At 44.8% G+C, this 21,224-nt stretch overlaps 1 protein-coding gene across 1 annotated transcript in view; it reads right to left on the bottom strand.

Moving 5' to 3' along the window:
* Positions 1-8: 8 nt before the first annotated feature.
* Tmod3 (tropomodulin 3) overlaps positions 9-21,224 on the bottom strand; it is a 33,354-nt gene continuing 12,138 nt past the window's right edge. The window contains exons 4-9 of the mRNA XM_010609081.3: positions 20,359-20,448; positions 17,476-17,606; positions 15,680-15,787; positions 13,146-13,289; positions 11,439-11,583; positions 9-162 (exon numbers count right to left, since the gene is read on the bottom strand). Coding sequence (XP_010607383.1) covers positions 128-162; positions 11,439-11,583; positions 13,146-13,289; positions 15,680-15,787; positions 17,476-17,606; positions 20,359-20,448 — 653 coding nt within the window. The 3' untranslated portion in view covers positions 9-127. The remainder of the gene's footprint in view (positions 163-11,438; positions 11,584-13,145; positions 13,290-15,679; positions 15,788-17,475; positions 17,607-20,358; positions 20,449-21,224) is intronic.

Raw genomic sequence — 21,224 nt, 5'->3', positions numbered from 1 at the left:
ACTAGGAAAAAGGTATGTTAAAAAAAAAAAAAAAAAGATTTCCAGTCTTTCCCGCTCCACCCAGGAGAGCGCCAGGCCAGCCCTCGGTGGCCTCCTCCTGGTCTACCCAAGCTCACGCCGTGCCGACTCACTGGTGGTCCCCTTCAACTCGTCTCTTGCGCACTGTGAGGAGAAAAAAGGATGATGAGAGCCCTCTTCATTTCTGCAGTACTAATGAGCTTGCAACAAGCAAGCAAGTCCAACACGACCTGGTCAGTCTCACAAGAGTGACGTGCATTCCCAGCTCACGTGACCATGCACGGACCTGTCCCCAGGTTCCCCTACTGCCACTCGCCCTCAGCTGCGGATACCAGGCTCACACAGTGGCCCGGCAGGCACAGCAGGATGGGACCAGTCGATAGTTACTGAAAAATGTACACCATGTTCAGGAAAGTCACTAGTAAAGTACTGTGTTAAGTTTTGCAAACACACAGGCAGCGGTTTAGGCCATCGGCATCCTCTCCTGGTTAGACACCACAGTGTACTCCCACGGCCTGAGACAATATACCAAAAATCTGCCAGTCATTTCCACAGGTAAGAGACTTGCTGCTTTCCAAATTCTTTTTCATCCTATAAGACAAACCAGTGCTGGGCTTGGATGAAACTGAATGCAAAGTAATGGAAATCTCTGGCCCTGGGAGTGGCGCATCTCTGCGGGCACCATCACTTCTGCCTGCCAAGTGGCTCACAGCGACACAGCTCTCACAGGCTGGGGTCCCTGGGGAGGGTAGGGCAGGGCAGGGTGCCACCTGTCAGCCACCTGAGCCTCTCTGCGGGCTTCACTAGACTGGCAGCCTCCGCCTTGCAGTTAACTCCCACCGAGAACACAGAAGCACAGGTTCCACACCAGGGACAGCACGTGCCTTGGGCTGCTGCCGCTTCCCAGTGCTCCTCTGCCAGACCGTGACCCGCTCTCCCTGCTCTGCTGCAGCCCCAGTGACATCGGCACCTCACAGCCATGCGCTCGCAGGCACAGACGGCACAGCGGACCTGTGTCAGCCAGCGCACCAGTGGTTTCCACACTGTCCCAGCACATCTCTCTGTCGACGTTAGCTGGGCCTGTGACTTCCCACTCTGCTGTCTGGATGCACACAGAGTGGCACCCGCCCCCCGCCAGGGTGCAGACACCACTGCCGCAGCCGGAATGGACACACAGGGCTGTGCAGAAGCACCTGCCCAGCACTGGCTGGGGCGAGCTACACAAAGTCACAGATTCCTGTGAACAATGTTACACCTCCCCTATCAAGCTCACCCCTAAGTCTGTGCCCCTGAAATATTAGGGTTGTCTTCTCAGCGCTCAGGAGGCTGAGGCAGGCAAGTTTGAGGCCAGCTTTGACTACACAGGGAGTTCAAGCCCAGCTCGGAATACAAAGCAAGACCAAAAATAAAAAAGGGTGAAAACCCCAAAGAAGACCAGAATTCCCAAATACAAACTTAGTTCACAATACAGATTTCTGAATAATACGAAGTCTCTGAAAGGCAAACGTCACATACTTCCTGAGGGCAGGGTTTGGCTGTGCCTGGCCAGTCACTTCAGATGTCAGAATGCATGCTGTGAACGAGGTCTATAGGACAGATACAGAATAACAGGTGCAGAGAGCTACGGCACAGCAGATGTACACGGCATAACCTGCCCTCAGCTGCGACACATCTCAGCCTGCCGGGTGTGAGGAAGCAGGGTCACGTCACTGAGCAGCTGAGTCTAAGAAACGATGAGGAAAGACATCATCAAAACCAGAACGGAGAATGGGGCCGGGCATTCAGCTCAGGGGCACAGTGCCGGCCTCTCGGGCAAGGTCCTGGGTTCGATCTATGGTACCAGAAAAAAAAAAAACCCAAAATAAAAAGCCAGAATGCCAAAGTCAAAGACCTGACAGAGCCTCCTTCACGAGTGGAAGGCTAAGTTCCAAGTCCTGGTCTCATGCTCTTCTGAGTTGCTACAGGAGATGGGAAGCCCTGCCTGTCCAAGAACAGCCTGAAGCTTCTCACCTGATCCCCAGGCCAAGATGGAGCCGATGTCGGGGGAAAGAACCATGCTGAGAGCTACGGTCTGGACTGCTGCTGCTCCTGGGGGAGCCACTCTGCCACTTCCCAACTGGCTCCCGTCACCTGCAGCAATTCCTCAGAGCACCACTAGATGTCAGGCTTATAAATCCTGCCCTGTTAATCTTTTGGAGCAGGTTCAGTTTCTTTGCAAGCCCCATGCTGCTGTGGAGAAATCCTAACCACCCTCAGTTTCTCCCTAAGAGAGTAATACAGATAGTTTTAAAAATATCATGTCACTCATGCATTCAGAGGCCTACAATGGCTCTCAAATACCTGATTAAAAAAAATCCAGACTGGGTTTATGCTGTGGTTATGCTGCCTGCCTTAAAAGCACAAGGTACTGAGTTCAACCCCCTGTACCGCCGCCCACAAAAAATCCACAGACTAAGGTGTTCACAGGAAATCCAGTGTCTTCTACTAACGTTCCTTCACACGGTCATCATGGTTCTATCCTGTTACTGGGACAAGTTCTCCAGGAGTTTCTTCTGGACCTCAGTACATGCGCAGCTCGCTCACTCCCAGTGTGACGCAGCTGTCCTGCAGTATGCTGCACACTGCAGTCCTTGTCTGTGTTTGGACTGATCCGAATGGCAGCTTCACGGGTCTGTCCGAGTCACCTCATTCTCCATTCAGGGCTGTGTCTCAGCTGTGCACACCACAGCCCGGCTGCCCAAACCTCCCAGACTCACCCCAACACATCCTTCCTGACAGACATAGGGCTGGAGCTACCTGCTGTGACAGCGGCTGAGTCACCGACTGCTGGCAAGGGCACAGGGGAGAGAGGGCCAGGGCCACAAAGCCATGGGTGGCATTTGGGATCTACCAGGACAGTTTCAGAGGTACCAGGAAAAAACCCCCCCAAAACCCAAAAAACAAAGAACCAGAATGCCAAAGCCAAAGATCTGACAGAGCTTCAGAGAGGAGGGGAGGACACTGAGGCTGACTTTCTGGTGCTCAGGCACAGGAGCATGGCGACTGAGGCAGAGGTAACTTCCACTGTATTCACCTGACACATTTCCACTCAGCACCATCAGGCAGGCCTGGCCATGAGATTCGGATGCGGCAGGTGGACACAGCTCTGCCAACAGATGGTCCCCATCTACACAGTGTGACAGTGCTTGGAAATACCCTCCAGGGAGGTTTAACTACCAGGAAGTATGACCAATTCCATAACGGACAGGCTGTGGGGGGTGCAGCTGGCGAGATGTGAAATGGCGAAAGACTCAAATCCTAGCACCCACATCCAGCTGGAGAAGCAGGACAGGGCCTCACTGAGTAGCATGGCCTGTGACAGGCCGACCACACTGGAATCTTGAAGGGAAGGGGAGCCAATAATCTGTTTTTAAAGCTCTCCAGTTATTTATGAGAAACACTGCTATGAAAAGCAGAATTAAATATTTAGAGCAGGCCAGGGTGGTGGCACACATCTAGTCCTAGCATTCTGGGAGGCTGAAGCAGGACTGCAAGTATGAGCCCAACCTGGGCAACTACTCTGCCTTAGCAAGAACTTGTCAAAATAAAAACTTTAAGTAGGGGTGGGAAAGTAGATAAGTACACAGGCCTTAGGCCCACAGTGGGTAAAAATCTAGAGGGGGAAAAAAAAAGAAGCTAACTAGTGAACCAATATTAAAACAATTAGCATGACTGCAAACTACATCTAGAATCAACAATACAGCAAAATACACCCATCCCATTTAAAAGTGGCTAAAATTTCCTATTGGAAACTTGTCATATAAAGAAGAGGAAGGGTCTAAACTAATATTTTCCACAGTGATCTTGTTTAAATGACTGAAGCTGTATTATTTCTGCACCAGAAACATTAAAATGAAAACTCAAACACGGCTGAAGCTTAAAAGTGCAAGAGTACTTTAAAATGTTACTCCTGTTGGGACGTCTTTACTTCTTCTAAAATGCATCTTCTGAAATATTTCAACTGCAATTTTAACCATAACTTAAAAACAAAATTAAGCACCATATTCCTTGTATCATGTAACTCTGAGCCAGGTCTCCTCACGTGGCCCAGCAGGTCTCAAGCTCGTACTCATGGGCTCAGGGACCTTGCACCCTGTACTGATAGCTGAGCCAGCAGGTGCAGCCAGATTGGCCACAGGCTCTGCCCTTCTCACTGCACCCCGGGGTCTCGATGGCACAGCACAAACCCAGTTGCTACACAGGAAGACAAACCCAAATCTGGGGTAAAAACTCTAGTTTTTCTATGTCCCACCACATAAACTTTAATTCCGATCTGGGTTTATTTGAGAAAAAGCATAAAATGCTCTCCTGTAATGTGGAAATCCTTGTTTTAATAGCTACAAAGACTGTGATTTGTAACTGAGAATAAAACATTTACTGTCAAAACTTCACATAAAATCTTGAAACTGCTTCACAGGAAGCTGGTTTATGACCACCTGACAGTCATGACTGCCTGGCACTGCCTGGACTCTGCAGACTGCAGGAGCAAAGGGAAAGGGATTTCTCTGTGTTAGAACTTACCTTCAAAGTAAAAAACCTGGTACAGCTCGGTGCCACAGAGGAGCTGGGCTGCGTGGGTGCCAATACAATGGTGATCATGCCCCCCACCCCACCGTGTGAACAAGAGAAAGGAGGCCTGAGGCTTCTAGATAAAAATTGGAAGCCCACTAGAAAAGTGAAGAAAATCTGTGATAAAGGCACACCACACCACCATAGCTGGTAAGTCGGAGGGACCAGCACCTCACATTGGAACCTGGTCTAACTTCAGGGAAAAGACAGCTAGAACCTGCAGTAGAACCTTGCAGAGTTCAACCCAGCAGGAGGACAGAGATCTGCCTGAACCCGAGGGGACAGCTGTTGCCTTGCTGAGACTAATTAGCTTAGCCCTGCACACTCCTGCCCATGCTGTATATTGTGTCAATAGAGGCATACCCTGAAGGAGGTCCTCTATTTCTATTTGTGTTTTTTATTTTCAAAGTAATATTTTTTACGTATCTTTAATCATTTAAAAATATTTTATCTTTTTCTTTTCTCAATTTTTTTCCTTTCTTAAAATCTTTTCTTTTCTGTCTCTCACTCTCTCCCCAACCTTGATCTCCATTACTCTCCCTTTCTGTTCCTGTTCTTATCCTAATTTGAATTTATTTTCTTTCTTTTTCCCTTTCTTCTCTCAATTGCCATTAGTTTTAAAAGAAAGTGATTATAGTCTCTAGCCTCCCTACTGCTGTTAGTTTGTTCTGTTCTTTTGTATATTTTGTTCTGTCTTCACCTTTTCTCTTCAGTAGCTCCCTAGAGTTTGTGTGATCTTCCTGTGTCCTCTGACCTCACTTCTAGCCTTTATCCTATCTATCCCTCCCTCCCCAACTCCTTCTAAATCCCCATCCTGAAGAATAAAGTTGCTATAGTGAAGAGTTTATTCACTATAAACCTATTATGGGCTGGTCCTCAATTTTGATTTAATTCATACAGTTAAAGCCGACAGATTAATAACTACCACAAATTGTCATTTTCTACACTCTGCTGATGCTATTGTGTTGCTGATTGTATCACTTGGGGTAAGGTATTGTGATTGATCTAATCAGTTGTCCTTCCTGGTATAATGAAAATAAGATTGCCTCAGAGTCATTGGAGACTCAAAACCTAAAGACCAGCTACATCTGGAAGATCGAAGTATTAACCCAGGAATTAAACCAAGGACAGTACCAATGACAAAAATAGAAATGAGAAGGCATTTAAACAACACACAAACACAGACTTCCCCCCATCAGAGGTACACTCTGGTGGAAATAAGGTGGAAAAGTCTGACAGTCAACCATCTGGATACCCTGAACTGATAGCACAGGAAGTAAAAAAAACAGATAAATGAGGCTCTAGAAAAATTCAAAACAGAAATAATTTCCCAGAAAACCAGAGATGGTGAGAAGAATGAAAGTCATGATTAGAGAATCTAGAGCAGAAACATAAAAAAATAGATGAGCTCAGGACCATGATGGAAACCATGAATGCCCAGCATAGGAAACAAATGGAAATCTTGAATGCCCATTACAGGCAAGAAATGGAATCCATGAAACAGATTCAAACAGATATCCAGATTAAAAACTGTACAGAAAGCATGTGCAACAGGATGAACGAATGTAAAGATAGAATTTCAGATATACAAGATAGGACTGCAGTCAGTGACCATGAAAAGAGAGATCTCTTGGGGCTGGAGATTTAGCTCAGTGGTTCCAGCACCTGCTTCACAAGCACAAAGGCCCAAGTTTGATCCTTGGTACCAAAAAATAAAAAAAGAGAGAGAGAGAGAGAGAGAGAGAGAGAGAGAAATGTCTTAAAAAACAGTAAGGGACCATGAGAAATCAATCCAACAACTCTTAGATGATGCAAAGAAGAATAATATAAGACTGATAGGAATCCATTACGTAGTGGATACAGTTCAAATGACATAAAAAAACTGTTAGCAGAATTAATGACAGAAAACTTCCCAGAGGGGAAGAATTTGACATACAGATAAGTGAGGCATATAGGACTCCAATTAGCCATAATAAAAAAAAATCTACACCTAGACATATAATAAAATCCCAGAAATCCAACAGAAGAACAAAATATTGCAAGCAGTTAGAGAAAAGAAACAAATCACATGCAAAGGAAAGCCCATCAGAATAACAGCAGACTTTTCAACACAAACCCTCAAGTCAAGGAGAGCCTGGAGTGAGGTATTTCAAGTCCTAAAAGAAAATAACTTCCAACCTAGACTGAGGTGTCCTGCAAAACTATCTTTCAAAATTCATGGGGAAATAAGATACTTCCACTACAAAGAACACCTAAGAAATTTCATGAACACCAAACGGGCACTCTAAACACTTCTAAACAATATCCTGGAAAAAAAAAATGAAGACCACAACTCCATAAGGGCCAACAAAGCAAATATACCAGGCAAGCAAGAAATTAAAGGGAGAGAGGGAAAAATAAAAATAATAAAAGAACAACAGGAAAATAATATGACAATGAAAAGTCAATACATAACAGTTATAACCACCAATGTTAATGGCCTCAATTCACCAATCAAAAGAAACAGGCAGGCAGAATGGATTAAAAAGCAAAATCCAACAATATGCTATATACAAGAAACCCACTTAATCCACAAAGAAATTCATAGACTGAGAGTAAAAGGATGGAAAACAGTTCTTCATGAAAACAGGAGCCCAGGAAAAAGTGGGAATAGCTATCTTATTTGCAGACAGAATAGATTTCAAACCAAAACTAATTAGGAGAGACAAAAAAGGACACTACATCCTTGTAGAGGGAACAATACAAGAGGAAGAAATAACAATCATAAATATATATGCACCAAATACTAGTGCCCCAACTATACAAAACAAATATTAATGAATATGAAAAACAAAATAAGCACTAAAACAATTGTAGTGGGGGACCTTCAATACTCCACTGATTCAAATAGACAGATTATCTAGACAAAAAAAATCAACAACAAAATAACAGAATTGAACCAAGTCTTAGAACAAATGGACTCAGTAGATGTCTACAGTGTTCCATCCCACAAAATCAGAATATACATTCTTTTCAGCTGCACACGGGTCATTCTCTAAAATAGACCACATGCTAGCTCATAGAACAAGCTTAAGTAAATGCAAAGGAATTGAAATTATCCCTGTATATTATCAGACCATAGTGCAATTAAACTGGAGATCAAGAGCCTAAGAAACAGCAAGAACTTAACAAACACATGGAAATTAACACCCTACTGAACAACCACTGGGTCAAGGAGGAAATTAAAGAAGAAATTAGACAGTTTCTACAATTAAATGATAATGCCAATACAACATACAGCAATCTATGGGACACAGTGAAAGCAGTTGTATGCGGGAAATTCACAGCAGTAAATGCCCACACTAGGAAAACAGAACCAGCCGAAATAAACAATCTAATGCTTAACCTTAAGCTCCTAGAAAAAGAAGAGCAAGACAAACCAAAAGCTCATACAAGGGAGGAATTTATCAAGATCAGAGCAGAAATTAATGCAATGGAGACTAAGAGTACAATACAAAAACCAAAAAAAAAAAAAAAAACAAAAAAAAAAAAAAAAAAACCAAAAAAACAACCAATGAATCAGAGTTGTTTTTTCGAAAGAATAAATAAAATCGATAAATCCTTAGCCAACCTTATCAAAAAAAGGAAAGGGGGCTGGGGAGTTAGCTCAGTGGTTCTGCTGCCTGCCTTACAAGTCCAAGGACCCGAGTTCAATTCCCAGTACCAAAAAAAAGAAAACGGGTGGGGGGAAGGCTCAAATTCACGCAGTTAGGAATGAAAAAGGTAAAGTCACAACAGATCCACCGGAAATCCAGAGGATCATCAATACCTACTTTGAAAACCTATACTCTAATAAAACGAAAAGTACAGAAGAAATGGACAGATTCCGTTGAACGAAGAAGATGAAAAGTCTAAATACTCCAATTACATTCAGTGAAACTAAAAATTTAATTAAAACATTACCAACAAAGAAAAGCCCAGGCCCTGATGGCTTCACTGCTGAATTCTACAAGACATTTAGAGAAGAACTATCGCCACTACTCTTTAAACTCTTCAATGAAATTGAAAGGGAAGCAATACTTCCAAATTCATTCCTGGAAGCAAGTATTACTTTGATTTCAAAATTAGGGAAAGACCCAACCAAAAAAGGGAACTACAGGCCATTTCCATAGTGAACATAGATGCAAAAATCCTCAGTAAGATACTGGCAAACAGAATACAGAAGATCATCAAGAAGATTATACACCCTGACCAAGTTGGATTTATCCCAGGGATGCAAGGATGGTTCAACAAAATGTAAATCAATAAATGTAATACACTATATAACAGAATTAAGGAGAAAAACCATATGATCATCTCAATAGATGCAGAAAAAGCATTTGACAAAATTCAACACCATTCATGATAAAAACCCTACAGAAAATTGAAATAGATGGTCTTTATCCCAACCTGATAATCCACAGCCAATATCATTCTAAATGGTCAAAAACTAAAAACCTTCACGCTAAAATCAGGAACAAGACAAGGATGTCCATTGTCACCACTCCTGTTCAATATAGTTCTAGAAACATTAGCCACAGCAATTAGACAAGAGAAAGAAATAAAAGGAATAAAGATAGGAAAGGAAGAAGCTAAACTGTCACTATTTGCTGATGATATGATACTCTACATAGAAGATCCAAAAAACTCTGCCAAAAGACTGCTAGACTTAATTGACAGATTCAGTAGAGTAGCAGGATACAAAGTTAACACTCAAAAATCCATAGCCTTATTATACACAAATAACAGACTCACTGAGAGAGAAATTAGGGAAACGATTCCTTTCACAATAACATCCAAAAAACTGAAATATCTAGGAATCAATCTAATGAAGGAGACATAAGACCTCTACACTGAAAATTACAGCACTCTGAAAAAAAAAGATAGAAGAATCAATCTAATGAAGGAGACATAAGACCTCTACACTGAAAATTAGAAGAGGATATAACAAAATGGAAAGGCACCTTTTGCTCCTGGGAAGAATCAACATAGTGAAAATGGCCATACTTCCAAAACTTCTATACAGATTCAATGCAATCCTGATAGAAATCCCAATAGTATATTTCACAGAACTTGAGAAAACAACCCAAAAATTCATTTGGAACCAGAAGAGACCTAGAATAAATAGCAAAAGCCATTCTAGGCAACAGATACATGGCAGGGGGTATCACAATTCCCAACTTGAAACTACACTAAAAAGCCACTGTGATAAAAAAAGCTTGGTACTGGAATAGATTAGAAGATGCAGAAACAACACCAGACACACTCAGCTACCTCATTCTTGACAAAGGAAACAACCATCCTCACTGGAGGAAAGGGAGCCGTTTTAATAAATGGTGTTGGAAAAACTGGCTTTCAACTTGCCAAAGATTAAAACTAGATCCCTATCTTTCACCATGCACTAAACTAAAATCCAAGTGGATTAAAGATCTAAATGTCAAAACAGAAACACTAAACTTACTGGAAAGTAAATTAGGCAGAACTCGTGAAGACATTGGCATGGGAGAAGACTTTATGAACAAATCCTCAGCAGCACAAGAACATGCACAAAGAATAAACAAGTGGGATCTCATTGTATTAAAAAGTTTTTGCAATGCAAGAGAAATCACCAATAGTGCTAAGAGACAACCTACAATGTGGGAAAAAAATTTTATCAGCTACTCCTCAGACAAAGGACTACTATCTAGAATATATAAAGAACTAAAAAAAACAGACCCCCCCAATACAAAGACCTGATTCAAAAATGGGCATCTGAAATGGATATTTCTCAGACAAAGAAATAAAAGCAGCAAATAAATATAAGAAAAAATGTTCAACATCACTAGTCACTTGAGAGATGCAGATGAAAACAACACTGAGATTCCACTCTACCCCAGAAAGAATGCTTCTAGCAAGAAATCAACCAATAGCAAATGCTGGTGAGGCTGTGGGGGAAAAGGAACCCTTCCATTGTTGGTGGGAGTGCAGACTGGTGCAACCACTGTGGAAATCAATATGGAGGTACCTCAAAGAACTAGGAGTAGAGGTTCTATTTGACCCAGCTATCCCTCTGCTGGATATCTTTCCAAAAGAATTAAAAGAATCATACCACAGTGATATATATGCACTCATGTTTATAGTGGCATAGTTTGTAATAGCCAAAACTTGGAAACAACCCAAATGCCCACCAACTGGAGACGAGATAAAGAAGATGTGGTTTTTCTAAAAACTGGAGTACTACTCAGCCATAAAGAATGAAAAACTTGCCAGGGATTTAGTTCAGTGGCTTGCCTTCCAAGGGCAAGGACCCGAGTTCAATCCCTGGTACCAAAAAAAAAAAAAAAAAAAAAAAAAAAAAAAAAAAAGAATGAGTAACTAGAAACACTTACAGGGAAATGGATGTACTTTGAGGCTATATTCTTAAGTGAAATAAATAGGACACACTTGTTTAAATACTGAATAGTTTCTCTGGCGTGAAAAACTAAAAGTGTAAGTAAGGTTCAAATGGTATAACTGGGACTGTGAAATAGGAAGAAAATGACTAAAGGGCAAAGAAAAAAAATGTGAAAAAAATGGAAACAAAGTCTTTGTAAATAGGGAAGGGTGAAGGGGGTGAAGGGAGGGCAAGGGTATGGAGAAAAAACAAGTACCAAGATACATCATGTAAAGGTACAAGATCACAAAGATAAATGTAACTGCATTGTTTGCTTTAAATGTACCAATAAACGTAATGGAAAATAACAACAACAGCAACAACAAAACCCGATACATTAGCTTAAGAGCACGACCCAGAAACTCAATCTGAAAGGCCTCACCTAAGTCGTTGTTCTTTGTTATAGCGTTCGCTGCCCTGGTCCGGGGTCCCTGCTGTGTAAACTGATAGCCAAATTTCAGGATATTTGTGTTTTCCTCAAGCATCTTGGCCATTTCTAATTCTACAGCTGTTCCCAGCTGCTGCCTCTGGAAGAATAAGAAATGAAAAACAGTATAAATAAAGTACACCAAATATATATAAGTATGTATTTATATATAAATAAAGTACATCAGTATCAGGACTAAGACATGAAGGCCTAGGCTAATTCTGTTGGTCTTTAAATCTTCCCAATTCCAAAACATACATAAGAAACAAGATTTAAAAAGCTTAGTATATACCATACAGACACCAAAGAAGTGTTGACCTGTGAGACTCCAGCTCATATCCCTGGGATGAGTACAGTGAAAAGGAAGGACGAGCACCCGCGGGGTGCTGTACGACGACTCAGGAGACTGAAGCAAGAAGACTGCTTGAGCCTAGGGGCTGGGACCATTCCAGGTACCACAGTGAGACCCTGTCTCAAAGAACGTGAAGAACATACCACACGCTGCCAAGAATGTGTGGCTGTTGGGATTGGCAGGCATATAAAACAGTGCAGTGGCTATGGAAAACCATCTGGGAATTGCTGAAAAAGTTAAACCTAAGAGACCAACCGCACTGGCCAGCATTCTACATACCCCTATGAAACAGAATGTATGTTCACACAAGAACTAGCATGTGAATATCTATATCACTACTATTTTTAGTGATGGGCTGGCTGGTTTTTCTGAGAGAGGGTCTTGCTAGGGAGTCCAGGCTGGCCTCTAACTCACTGTGTAGCCAAGACTGTCCTCTAACTCACAGCAATCCTCCTGCTTCAGACTCCTGAGTGCTAGGATTACAAGTGTGTGCTACCATGCTTGGCTCATACCATTGTTTTTAATAGCCAAAAGGTGGAAACACTCCACATGTAACAATATTGTAAAGCCATGCACAGGAACTGAGCACCGCTACAGCACCCCCACAGATCCACTAGGGCAGTGATGGCAAACTTTTTAAACTGCAACCAATCCAAAACCCACTTATTTATTGCAAAGCGCTAACACTGCAACGAAAGCTGAATACTAAGGTTTTAGTTTCAAAAAAGCAACTTTTTATCTGATGCGCAGCTACATGGGTGACTTGGCTCACACCACTGCCCTCAGGCAAAGTGGCTGACAGAAGCAGGTGATGTGTGACCTGCTGATGCGGAGACCAGACAGGCAAATCTGGGGGATGGGTCAGCATGGCCAGTGGGGCGAGGGCCCATGCAGTGACCCCTCAGTGAGGAGAGTGCTGTATCAACACTTCATCAGTTTAAAAGCCCACAGCATGGACGAAGCCGCACCCTGGCGAATCTCCAGATGTGACTCTCTTTTCCACCTTCAGAGCCAACAAAACTCACTCGGAAGGGCCAGGAGATGCATGCCCGTGTTTCACACACCCGGAGTTACTTCTCAGGCAAACAAACAAGGAACCCGTGATGGGAGGCAGCGCTGTCCTTCTCCCCACCCCCACAACCCGGGCACCAGAGCGGTCACAGGTGACGGATACAAGGAGCCATGATGGGACCTGCACTGCAGAGGACCTGTCCCAGTCCACGCCACTGATGCTCTTGGAATCACAGGAGGGGTGGCCGTGGACGCTGTCACATGCCACAGGGACACATGGGGCCGCTCAGCCCACTGACCTGATTGTCCACCTTGAGCTCCACCAGGGTCTCGTTGTCTCTCAGGGCATCGATCAGGGCCAGGACCCCCGCACCTGTCATGAAGTTGGACTCCACGTTTAAGCTCTTCAGAGTCCTGTTCACTTTCAGCATGTCTGCAAAAGCCTAGGAGTGGAAGAAATGCTGGACATGAGAGTCTGTATCACACACTGCTTGTGCCCTACACAAACACAACATTAATCAGAAGCGCCACATGCCTCTTCACTCTGCCTGGCTGTGCCAGTCTCTAGGGCCAGCATCTATCGCCTCAGCCTCATGCACCCGGCCCCAGCTTCACCCTCCTGTGTCCCCAGCTCTGTCTCCAAGGGCAGTGGTCACTGTGCAGGTGAGGGGAAGGGCACGCCTTGATGGCACCCGCAGCTCCTCGGGGATGGCATCCTTACCTGCTTCCCTCTCTCTCCTGGGGACGGGTCAGTGCCAGGCTGTTCTGCCCACTGTGCAGCAGCACAGTGAGGAGCAGGGTGGGGTACTGAGTGTGAGCTGGTATGACGCCTGTGGAGGGGCCATGACCGAGGTGAGACCCGGAAAAGATGGCAGAGCAAGCTGAAAGCAAGTGCAGGACAAGGCGGAGTGGGAGAGCAGGACCTAGAGAAAGCTGGGGCCAACACCACTGTCGCTTCCCTGAAGGGTGACCAGTTTGCCCAGGTGACAAACTCTGTACCCACCCATATGCATGTCTGCCCAAGGATGGCTGATGGCCTGTGTGACAGCCCCAAGCTGAAGATCTAACAGGAGACCTAACGTCCCTGTTGGGAGGCTCTGTGCTCTGTCCAAGTAGACAAGCGCAACAGTGTCAGTGGTGAGAACAAGGAGGGCAACGCAGGGGAGGCAGGAGCGCCAGGTGGGGGTTGGCTGCACCGGATCTTTAAATTCAGAATTGTTACCCAGGAGGCCGAGACAGGAGGAGTGCCAAGAGTTCAAAACTAGGCTAAGCTACATAGAACCTGTCTCAAAAAAGCAAAATAAAGAAAAAAAGAGGTAAAAGAAAATAGAGGTGAGAATTTTTTCTCCTAGCAACGAGCGGCTTCTCCAAACCTCATGTAGAGGGCAGCACAGAGCCCTGGACAAAACAGGGAAGGAAGACAAGCACAGGGCTTCCTGTCCCCTCCCTCCTCTCCTTCACAGTAATAGGCCAGGCCATGGTGAGGTGGAGATCTGAGGCCACAAGTACCCCTCCTTCCGGGCCATGTCAGGGTCCCTCACCGTTGGGGGACGGGAGTGGGGTCCCAGGGCTCCTGTTCCACACAGGCTAGTTCTGAAAGGCCTCATTTGAGCCGAACCTCAAATACCAGGCCCAACATGAAGCTGTGGTGCCTTGGACAGACAGGACAGGAGTGCAGGTACCGCGCCCAACAAGGCAGCACTGACAACACAGTGAGAGCAGGACCAGAGGGACGGAAGCTGGACAGGCCTGTGCTCTGCTCCGAGTCCAATTTACTCTCAGCAGGAAGGGAAGCAGCTGGACAGCGCCCAGTGCACAGGCCGGACAATGATCAGGGCACTCTAGCTGCTGCTCCTGCCTGTGGGGCAGGCGGAGTGGGTGAGGACAGAGGCCGCCACAGTTACTGGGGCTCTAGGGACTGTGGTGACTGTGTCAGGGCAGCAGTTGGAAGAGGTGAGAAGTGCCAGGCTCCAGAATGCTGAGACAGGGCAGAGTGTGTGTTTCCGGCTGGGAGAGGGAAGTCGGCGGCAGCTCTGGGGTGTGCATTTCACTGGGGAGTGGGAAGCTGCAAGCTAGGACTGTGACGAGAGGCCTGGTGGCCGGACTGGGGCAATCACTCGGGTGGACAATACACAGCAACACAGGGGAGGCCAGGCCCTGGGCCGTCCCAGTGTCCAGAGGCTAGGGAACCAAAGAAGTGGAGTCCTCCACACCAAGCAAGAATGTTCACACCACGCTCGGGGGCCTCACAGACTCGATGGGTGTGCACACACCACAGATGGAGCCGGGGCAAAGGCAGGCTGGGCTACCAAGGGATCATCGCCCCAGACAAGAAAAACCCAGGACTAAAGATCCAAGAGGAAACCCCTGCAGATAGCAAAATAGTAGAGACACGGAAAGATCTCCAGGACACACGAGACGCTGTCACAGAACGGCATGTATCGATCACATGATTGCATTTATAGTTGTGTTTTGTAGTTTGGGGGACTGAACCTAGGGTCTCACACATGGTACCATGAAGCCACCCAGCCCCATATAAGGTTTGGGGTTTTGTTTTGTTTTGAGACAAGGTCTCACTATGCAGTTTAGGCTGGCCTTGAACTCTTGGTGATTCTCTGCCTCAGCCTCCCGAGTGCTGGGATGACAAGGCATATGCCACCACACCCAGCCCCATTTATGTGTTTTAAAATTCATAGGAAAGAAATTCAGGGAAAAGTAACAATAAAAGGGAAGTGAAAAAGGCGGACCCTCTGTGTGAAGTCACAGTCTAACCCACTGCACAACGCCCAGGCAGGATGCATGGTTCCGACCCCACCAACAGCAGGGCACTCACCACAGCAACAGGATCATTGCTCCGGGTGGCTGCAAGGCTGAAGTGCTTCACATGTGTGTTGCTTTCCAAAGCCTTCGCAAAGTCCTTTAGGGTTGGAATTGGGATGTTCTTGAAAGATAACAATGGGAAACATTATTATACTTTAGTCCGCAAGACACTCAATCTATTAACCAAACACATTTGTGCTTGCATTCTGCCTTAAAATGTCGGAAATTATATCAACAGACACCGGTCGATGAGTAGGACTAACACAGCGTCCTCTCAGCTGCCTGGCTTTCCCGCATGATGCGCTGCACAAGCTGCTGGGGCGGGGTAGAGCACGCACCCCACTGTCTCTTGCTCCCCTGCCTGTATTACTGTATGTACTGAAACCCACCTAGTATGTACAGTGGACCCACATTTCTGCTGACGGAACCTGGGGCAAGGACTGCCTTCCTCGGGCACGCAACTCATAAGGCATCAGCTCAACCTGCCACTCCTGAGGGAAAAAAGAAGCCCTGACTCCCTGGCTGGGAATAGAGGCTCTGGTCCCTGGGTAGCCTGGCAGCTTTCACACCCTTAATCTTTTCCAGAGACAAAGGGACAAGACACTGAAGCAAGAACACCAGCTTTCCCTGCCTACTAATGGGCACAGGGTCTCTTCTGTGGCTTCATCTAATATCAGGTGCTTCCTCCTCCTTGCAGTTCAGGGCTCAGAAATCAAGATCTAAAATGAGGACTTTGAGGGCCACGGATTTAGCTCTGTGGTTCCACTGCCTACCTTGCAAGCACGAGGTCCTGAGTTCGATCCCTCATACCAAAAAAATAAAAAACTGAGGACTTTGAAATGAAAGTTCTGTACAATGGGCAAGATGTATGCAACCCAAGGAAGAGCGGCAGTTTCAAGCCCAGGAAGATCTCAGCAAGCCCACTTCCAAGTATTAACTCGAGAGATAGAAACACACGTTCACACAAGCACCTGTATTAATTGTGCAAGGTGGCTTCACACGCCAGCAGCCTACCAGTCCAATTACGTCAACGCAGGATGACCAGAAATTGCATATTTTTTCATTAATTTTTAGAAGATAACAATAAATAAATACTCTTATCAAATTTATTCAATAAAATAATTGGCTGGTTGAAAAGACACCCACCCAGCCTGAGTGGCAGCCCCAGGAGCTGTGAAGTGGTTCAGGGCCTAACCTAGAAGCGATGCACATGCCTGCCACCTGACAGAGGATAAACAAGGAGCCACCGCTCCATGCAGGGACCCACTGCAGATGCCCCCACCACAGAGGGGCCTCAAAGGCAGTATGCCAAGCAAGGACTTGGGCTCAGAAGTTGCACCTGCCAACCCCATTTACACAGGAAGGGGAAGGAAAACACATCCATAGGTGTCAGAGGGTGAGGAGCAGGGTGAGCACCATCTGGTGACAGACACGCTTCACTTCTGACTGGTGGAGGCTGCACAATTGCTCACACTTGTCACAACTCCCAGAGCTGCACACTTACAGGGGGATTTCACTATATGTAAATAATACCTTAGGAAAGCTCATTTTAAAAACAAAACCAAACCCAAGTTCTTAAATATCAGATTTACTGACAGCCTGTAGGGCGTACATTTTTATGATACAGTCTTTAAAAAGGAAGTCAGAAAGTACTATTGTATAACACTGTGATTTCTAAGATCCGAGGAGCCGATGGCAGCATACAGTTGAGTGAGAAAGCAGAAGGAACTGGCCAGCTGTCATCCTGGCCCAGCTGATTCAGAGCGACTGCAGCCCACCTTACCATCGTGTGACAGCATGACAACCTACCTTTATATTGTTCAGATTGACCTCCACGAGGCGGGCGTCGTTCTCCCTAATTCTCTTCAAACTCTCCTCAACATTGGTCGGATTTGGTGGTTCATCAAACACTGGGACAATCTTCTCGCCTTTCACCACATCTGTGGTGACAAAAGGAGGAGGGGACTGGGCTGGTGACGCGGGGACGGGACACAGGCACTGACGTGACATGCCTCACCCACTCTCCCTCACAGTCTGGACTCAGCAGAACTGACTTCAGGCTCCTTCTCCACAGCTCCTGAAGATCCCCATCCAATCAGCCTCCCCAGAACACAGAGCAGGCCTGCCCTGTGCCTGCTCGGCCAGGCCGTCCTCCAGACAGCACATGGAAGCAATGGACACTCCCTCCTCCCGGATGAGAAGGCCCTAATCTGCACAAGACCAGCAGGTTTCTTCCCTACTCCACAGGAGGCGTGCAAGGCACCATGCCCATAGGAGCAACGGCCCTTCAACGGGATGCTGAGGTCACAGGGAGCGGGTTCTCAGGGCCGTTCGGCCTCCACACCAATCCCGCTCCCTGGACGAGGACCCGATGGGCTAAGCTTCCTCCTGATTCAGTCATCTTGGAGGAAGGGCCACTTTTTCATTAATGCACATTTGCAATTCAGAGTAATGGGATGCATTCTGGTACACGTATGCAGAACATATTTAGGTTATTTTCATCTCTATTTACCCCCTTTTCTCTCCCCCTCATCACTAAAAATTGCCTTCTAGTTTCCTGCCATCTCTTATTTATTCATGCATTTCCCTCACTCATTTCTAAATTGTTTATGTAAGAGAAAATGCAATACTCAACTATTCTTTTTTTTCTGAGACAGGGTCTCAACTGTGTGGCCCAGGCTGGCCTCAAACTTACGATTCTCCTACTTCAGCCTCCCCAGGGCTGGGATTATAGGCGCACCCCACCATACCAGCATAATTTGAGACAGGCTTATGTCACTTAACATGATGTCTCCAGTTCTATCCATCTTCCTGCAGATGACATGATTTCACTCTATGGCTAGATAATATTCCGCAGGGTGTAAATAATCCCCTTCCTTTATCCACTCATCTATTTCCAAAGCATAGCTATTGTGAATTGTGCCGCTATAAAGATGGGCATGCACATATCACTGCAGTGTGATGCTGTTTTTCCCCCAGTACTGGGGAATGAACTCAGGACCTTGTGCTTGCGAGATGGGCATGGTGCCACTGAGCTACATCTCCAGTCCTGCAGCGTGATGTTTTCAATCAGCATGGCGACTCCTCAAAAAACTAAAAGCAGAAAATTCCACTTGACCCAGTGACACCTCTCCTGAGTATGTTCCCAAAAGAATCAAAACTTTTTAAAAGGTGTTGGACATTTCTTTTATATACTTAATGACCATTTGTATTTTACTTTGTTAAAGAAGTGTCAGTTCATTTGCTCATTTGTTGATTGAGCCATTAGTTTTGGGGAAATTAAAGAATTTCTGAGCTCTTTATATATTTTAGATATGACTCCTTTATCACAAGAGTAGCCAGCAAAGTTTCCCTCCCACTGTTATAGCTGTCTCTTCCCTGTTAACTATTTCCTTTGCTGTGTGAAAGAAAGCTTTCAATCTGATGCATTTGTTGATTCCTAATACTATCTCTTATATCAACGGGGCCTATTCAAGAAGTCTCTGCCTGTGCTGTGGCTTCAAGTGTTTCTCTATGCTTTATTCCAGTGACGTAATAAAGTTTCTGGTCTTATATCCATTTTTACTTTATTTTAATACAGGGTGAAAGATAGGAGAAACATAGGAGGTAGAAATAACACTAAAAGGTTGCAATCAGCCAAATCTAAAATGTGGAAGTTTTTAACTTAACAAATAACCCAGTTTCTTCAACAAGTAAGTGGCACAAAAAAAGGGGCAAAAGGTGGAGAGAACTATTCAGAAATAAGACTGAAAAAAGCACCATATGTAATGTGTAACCTTTATTTAGGCCCAGATTTGACCAAGTGTGAAATGACATTTTTTTGAGAATAAGGGAAATTTGGATATAGGCTAGGCTTCAGATGATGAATTAACTCTGTTTTTTTGGGTACCGGGGATCAAACTCAGGGCTTTGCACTTGCTAGGCAGGCAGCAGGACCACTGAGCTAAATAAATCCCGGGCCCTTGAATTAACTGTTTCTGTGTTGCCTGGAATCCAAGCCAGGGCCTTGTACATAGTGGGCAAGTGTTCTATCACGGGCTATAGCCCCAGATATTTTATTATGTTTCATTCTGAGACAGGATCTTGCTAAGTTGCCCAGGCTGGCCTTGAATTTCTATCCTCTTGCCTCAGTCTCCCAAGCAACTGGAATTACAGGCATGTGCCACCATACATGGCTCTACAAATAATTTTTTTTTTTTTTTGGTACCGGGGATTGAACTTGGGTCCTTGTGCTTATGAGGCAGGCAGCAACACTACTGAGCTAAATCCTCGCCCCTTCTACAAATAAATTTTTTAAAAAGCTTTGTTTTAAGCAATTTAATACCCTGCATCAGACTGACAGGTTTAGTGGCTTCTCCTGAATCTGACTTTATAAAAGTTTGTTAGAACTGCTGTGGATTTCTTAGAAATCAGTAGCACTGATAATAAAATACTAATGAAGTATCACTAGTTTTTACACCACTGATACTATTTAGTGAGGCGAGAGTGGTTCCTATAAACAAGTGCTGACATATTAAACATAAAATATTTAATATTCTATTTTCAGTGGTGTTCTGTGCCAATACCATCAAGCTGGAATTTCAAGTTTTAAGCACACATGTATAACACTGGGTATGTAAATACCATACTTTACAGGGAGAAATAAAATGTATCTACTAGAAGACCGGAATTCAGAGTAGCTTTAGTACTCACTCGAAAAATGTTCTTGGTCAATACCATTACTACTTCCCACAATGTTACAGAACTGCGTATTTGTTATCAAGTTGTGCATTCCGAGGATAGCTGTGAAGATAGAAGAAGAAAGTTTTTATTTCCACTTGTTTAGAGCTTCTTTTTCCTGTTTTAGAGACAGATCTTGCTGTGTTGCCCAGGCTGAACTTAAGCTTCCAGGCCCAAGAGATCCTGCCTCTGTCTCTTGAATAGTGGAGACCACAGATGTGCGTCACTCTGCCTGGCTTATGACTAAATTAAATAGATTTTTGTTTATTTTTTAAATTAAGTTTTGTTTTATCTCGTTCCTCCCCACAAGCTTCCTACCCTCCCTATGTACAAAAGCTTTGTTCCCATTTTTCCTTCTATTTTCACTTTTTTTGCTCCTTCCTTTCCTTCTCCCACCCTGCCCTTGTTCCTCTTCCCCATTTGAACACTTTCTTCCCATTTCCCAACATCCATTATACCTTAACTACAGATTTTTAGTCATAAGAGAAACAAACAAAAAAAGGGAGATAAATGATTGAAATTTCCTTACTATCTCCTCTTTAAAACCCATTATCTTCTCCCACATTTCTGAACTTGGATTTCCCCATATTTTTTAGTTTAGGTCCACAGCTGGAGCCAGCCTGACCCTAGCATACTCAGATTATCAGGAAATTCTACTTAAGAATAAGGTAGCATCCCATACAAACGACACGTAAAAGGGAAATGGCAGCTTTTGTTCCTGATGGTCTTTTCTACAAATGAGGCAGGAACCAGTGACTCCTGGCCACTCCGGTGACGACCACCAGAGCACAGTCCCGCAGGGGTGAGCCACACCTTGGCTCTCCCTTGGGCTGTCCCGA

The sequence above is a fragment of the Fukomys damarensis genome, unplaced genomic scaffold, assembly GCF_012274545.1.
Source record: "Fukomys damarensis isolate Sample0158 unplaced genomic scaffold, DMR_v1.0_HiC HiC_scaffold_17, whole genome shotgun sequence".
Classification (NCBI taxonomy): Eukaryota; Metazoa; Chordata; class Mammalia; order Rodentia; family Bathyergidae; genus Fukomys; species Fukomys damarensis.
The sequence above is the reverse complement of the archived record's forward strand: the minus strand, read 5'-3'. Positions and strand labels throughout refer to the sequence as shown.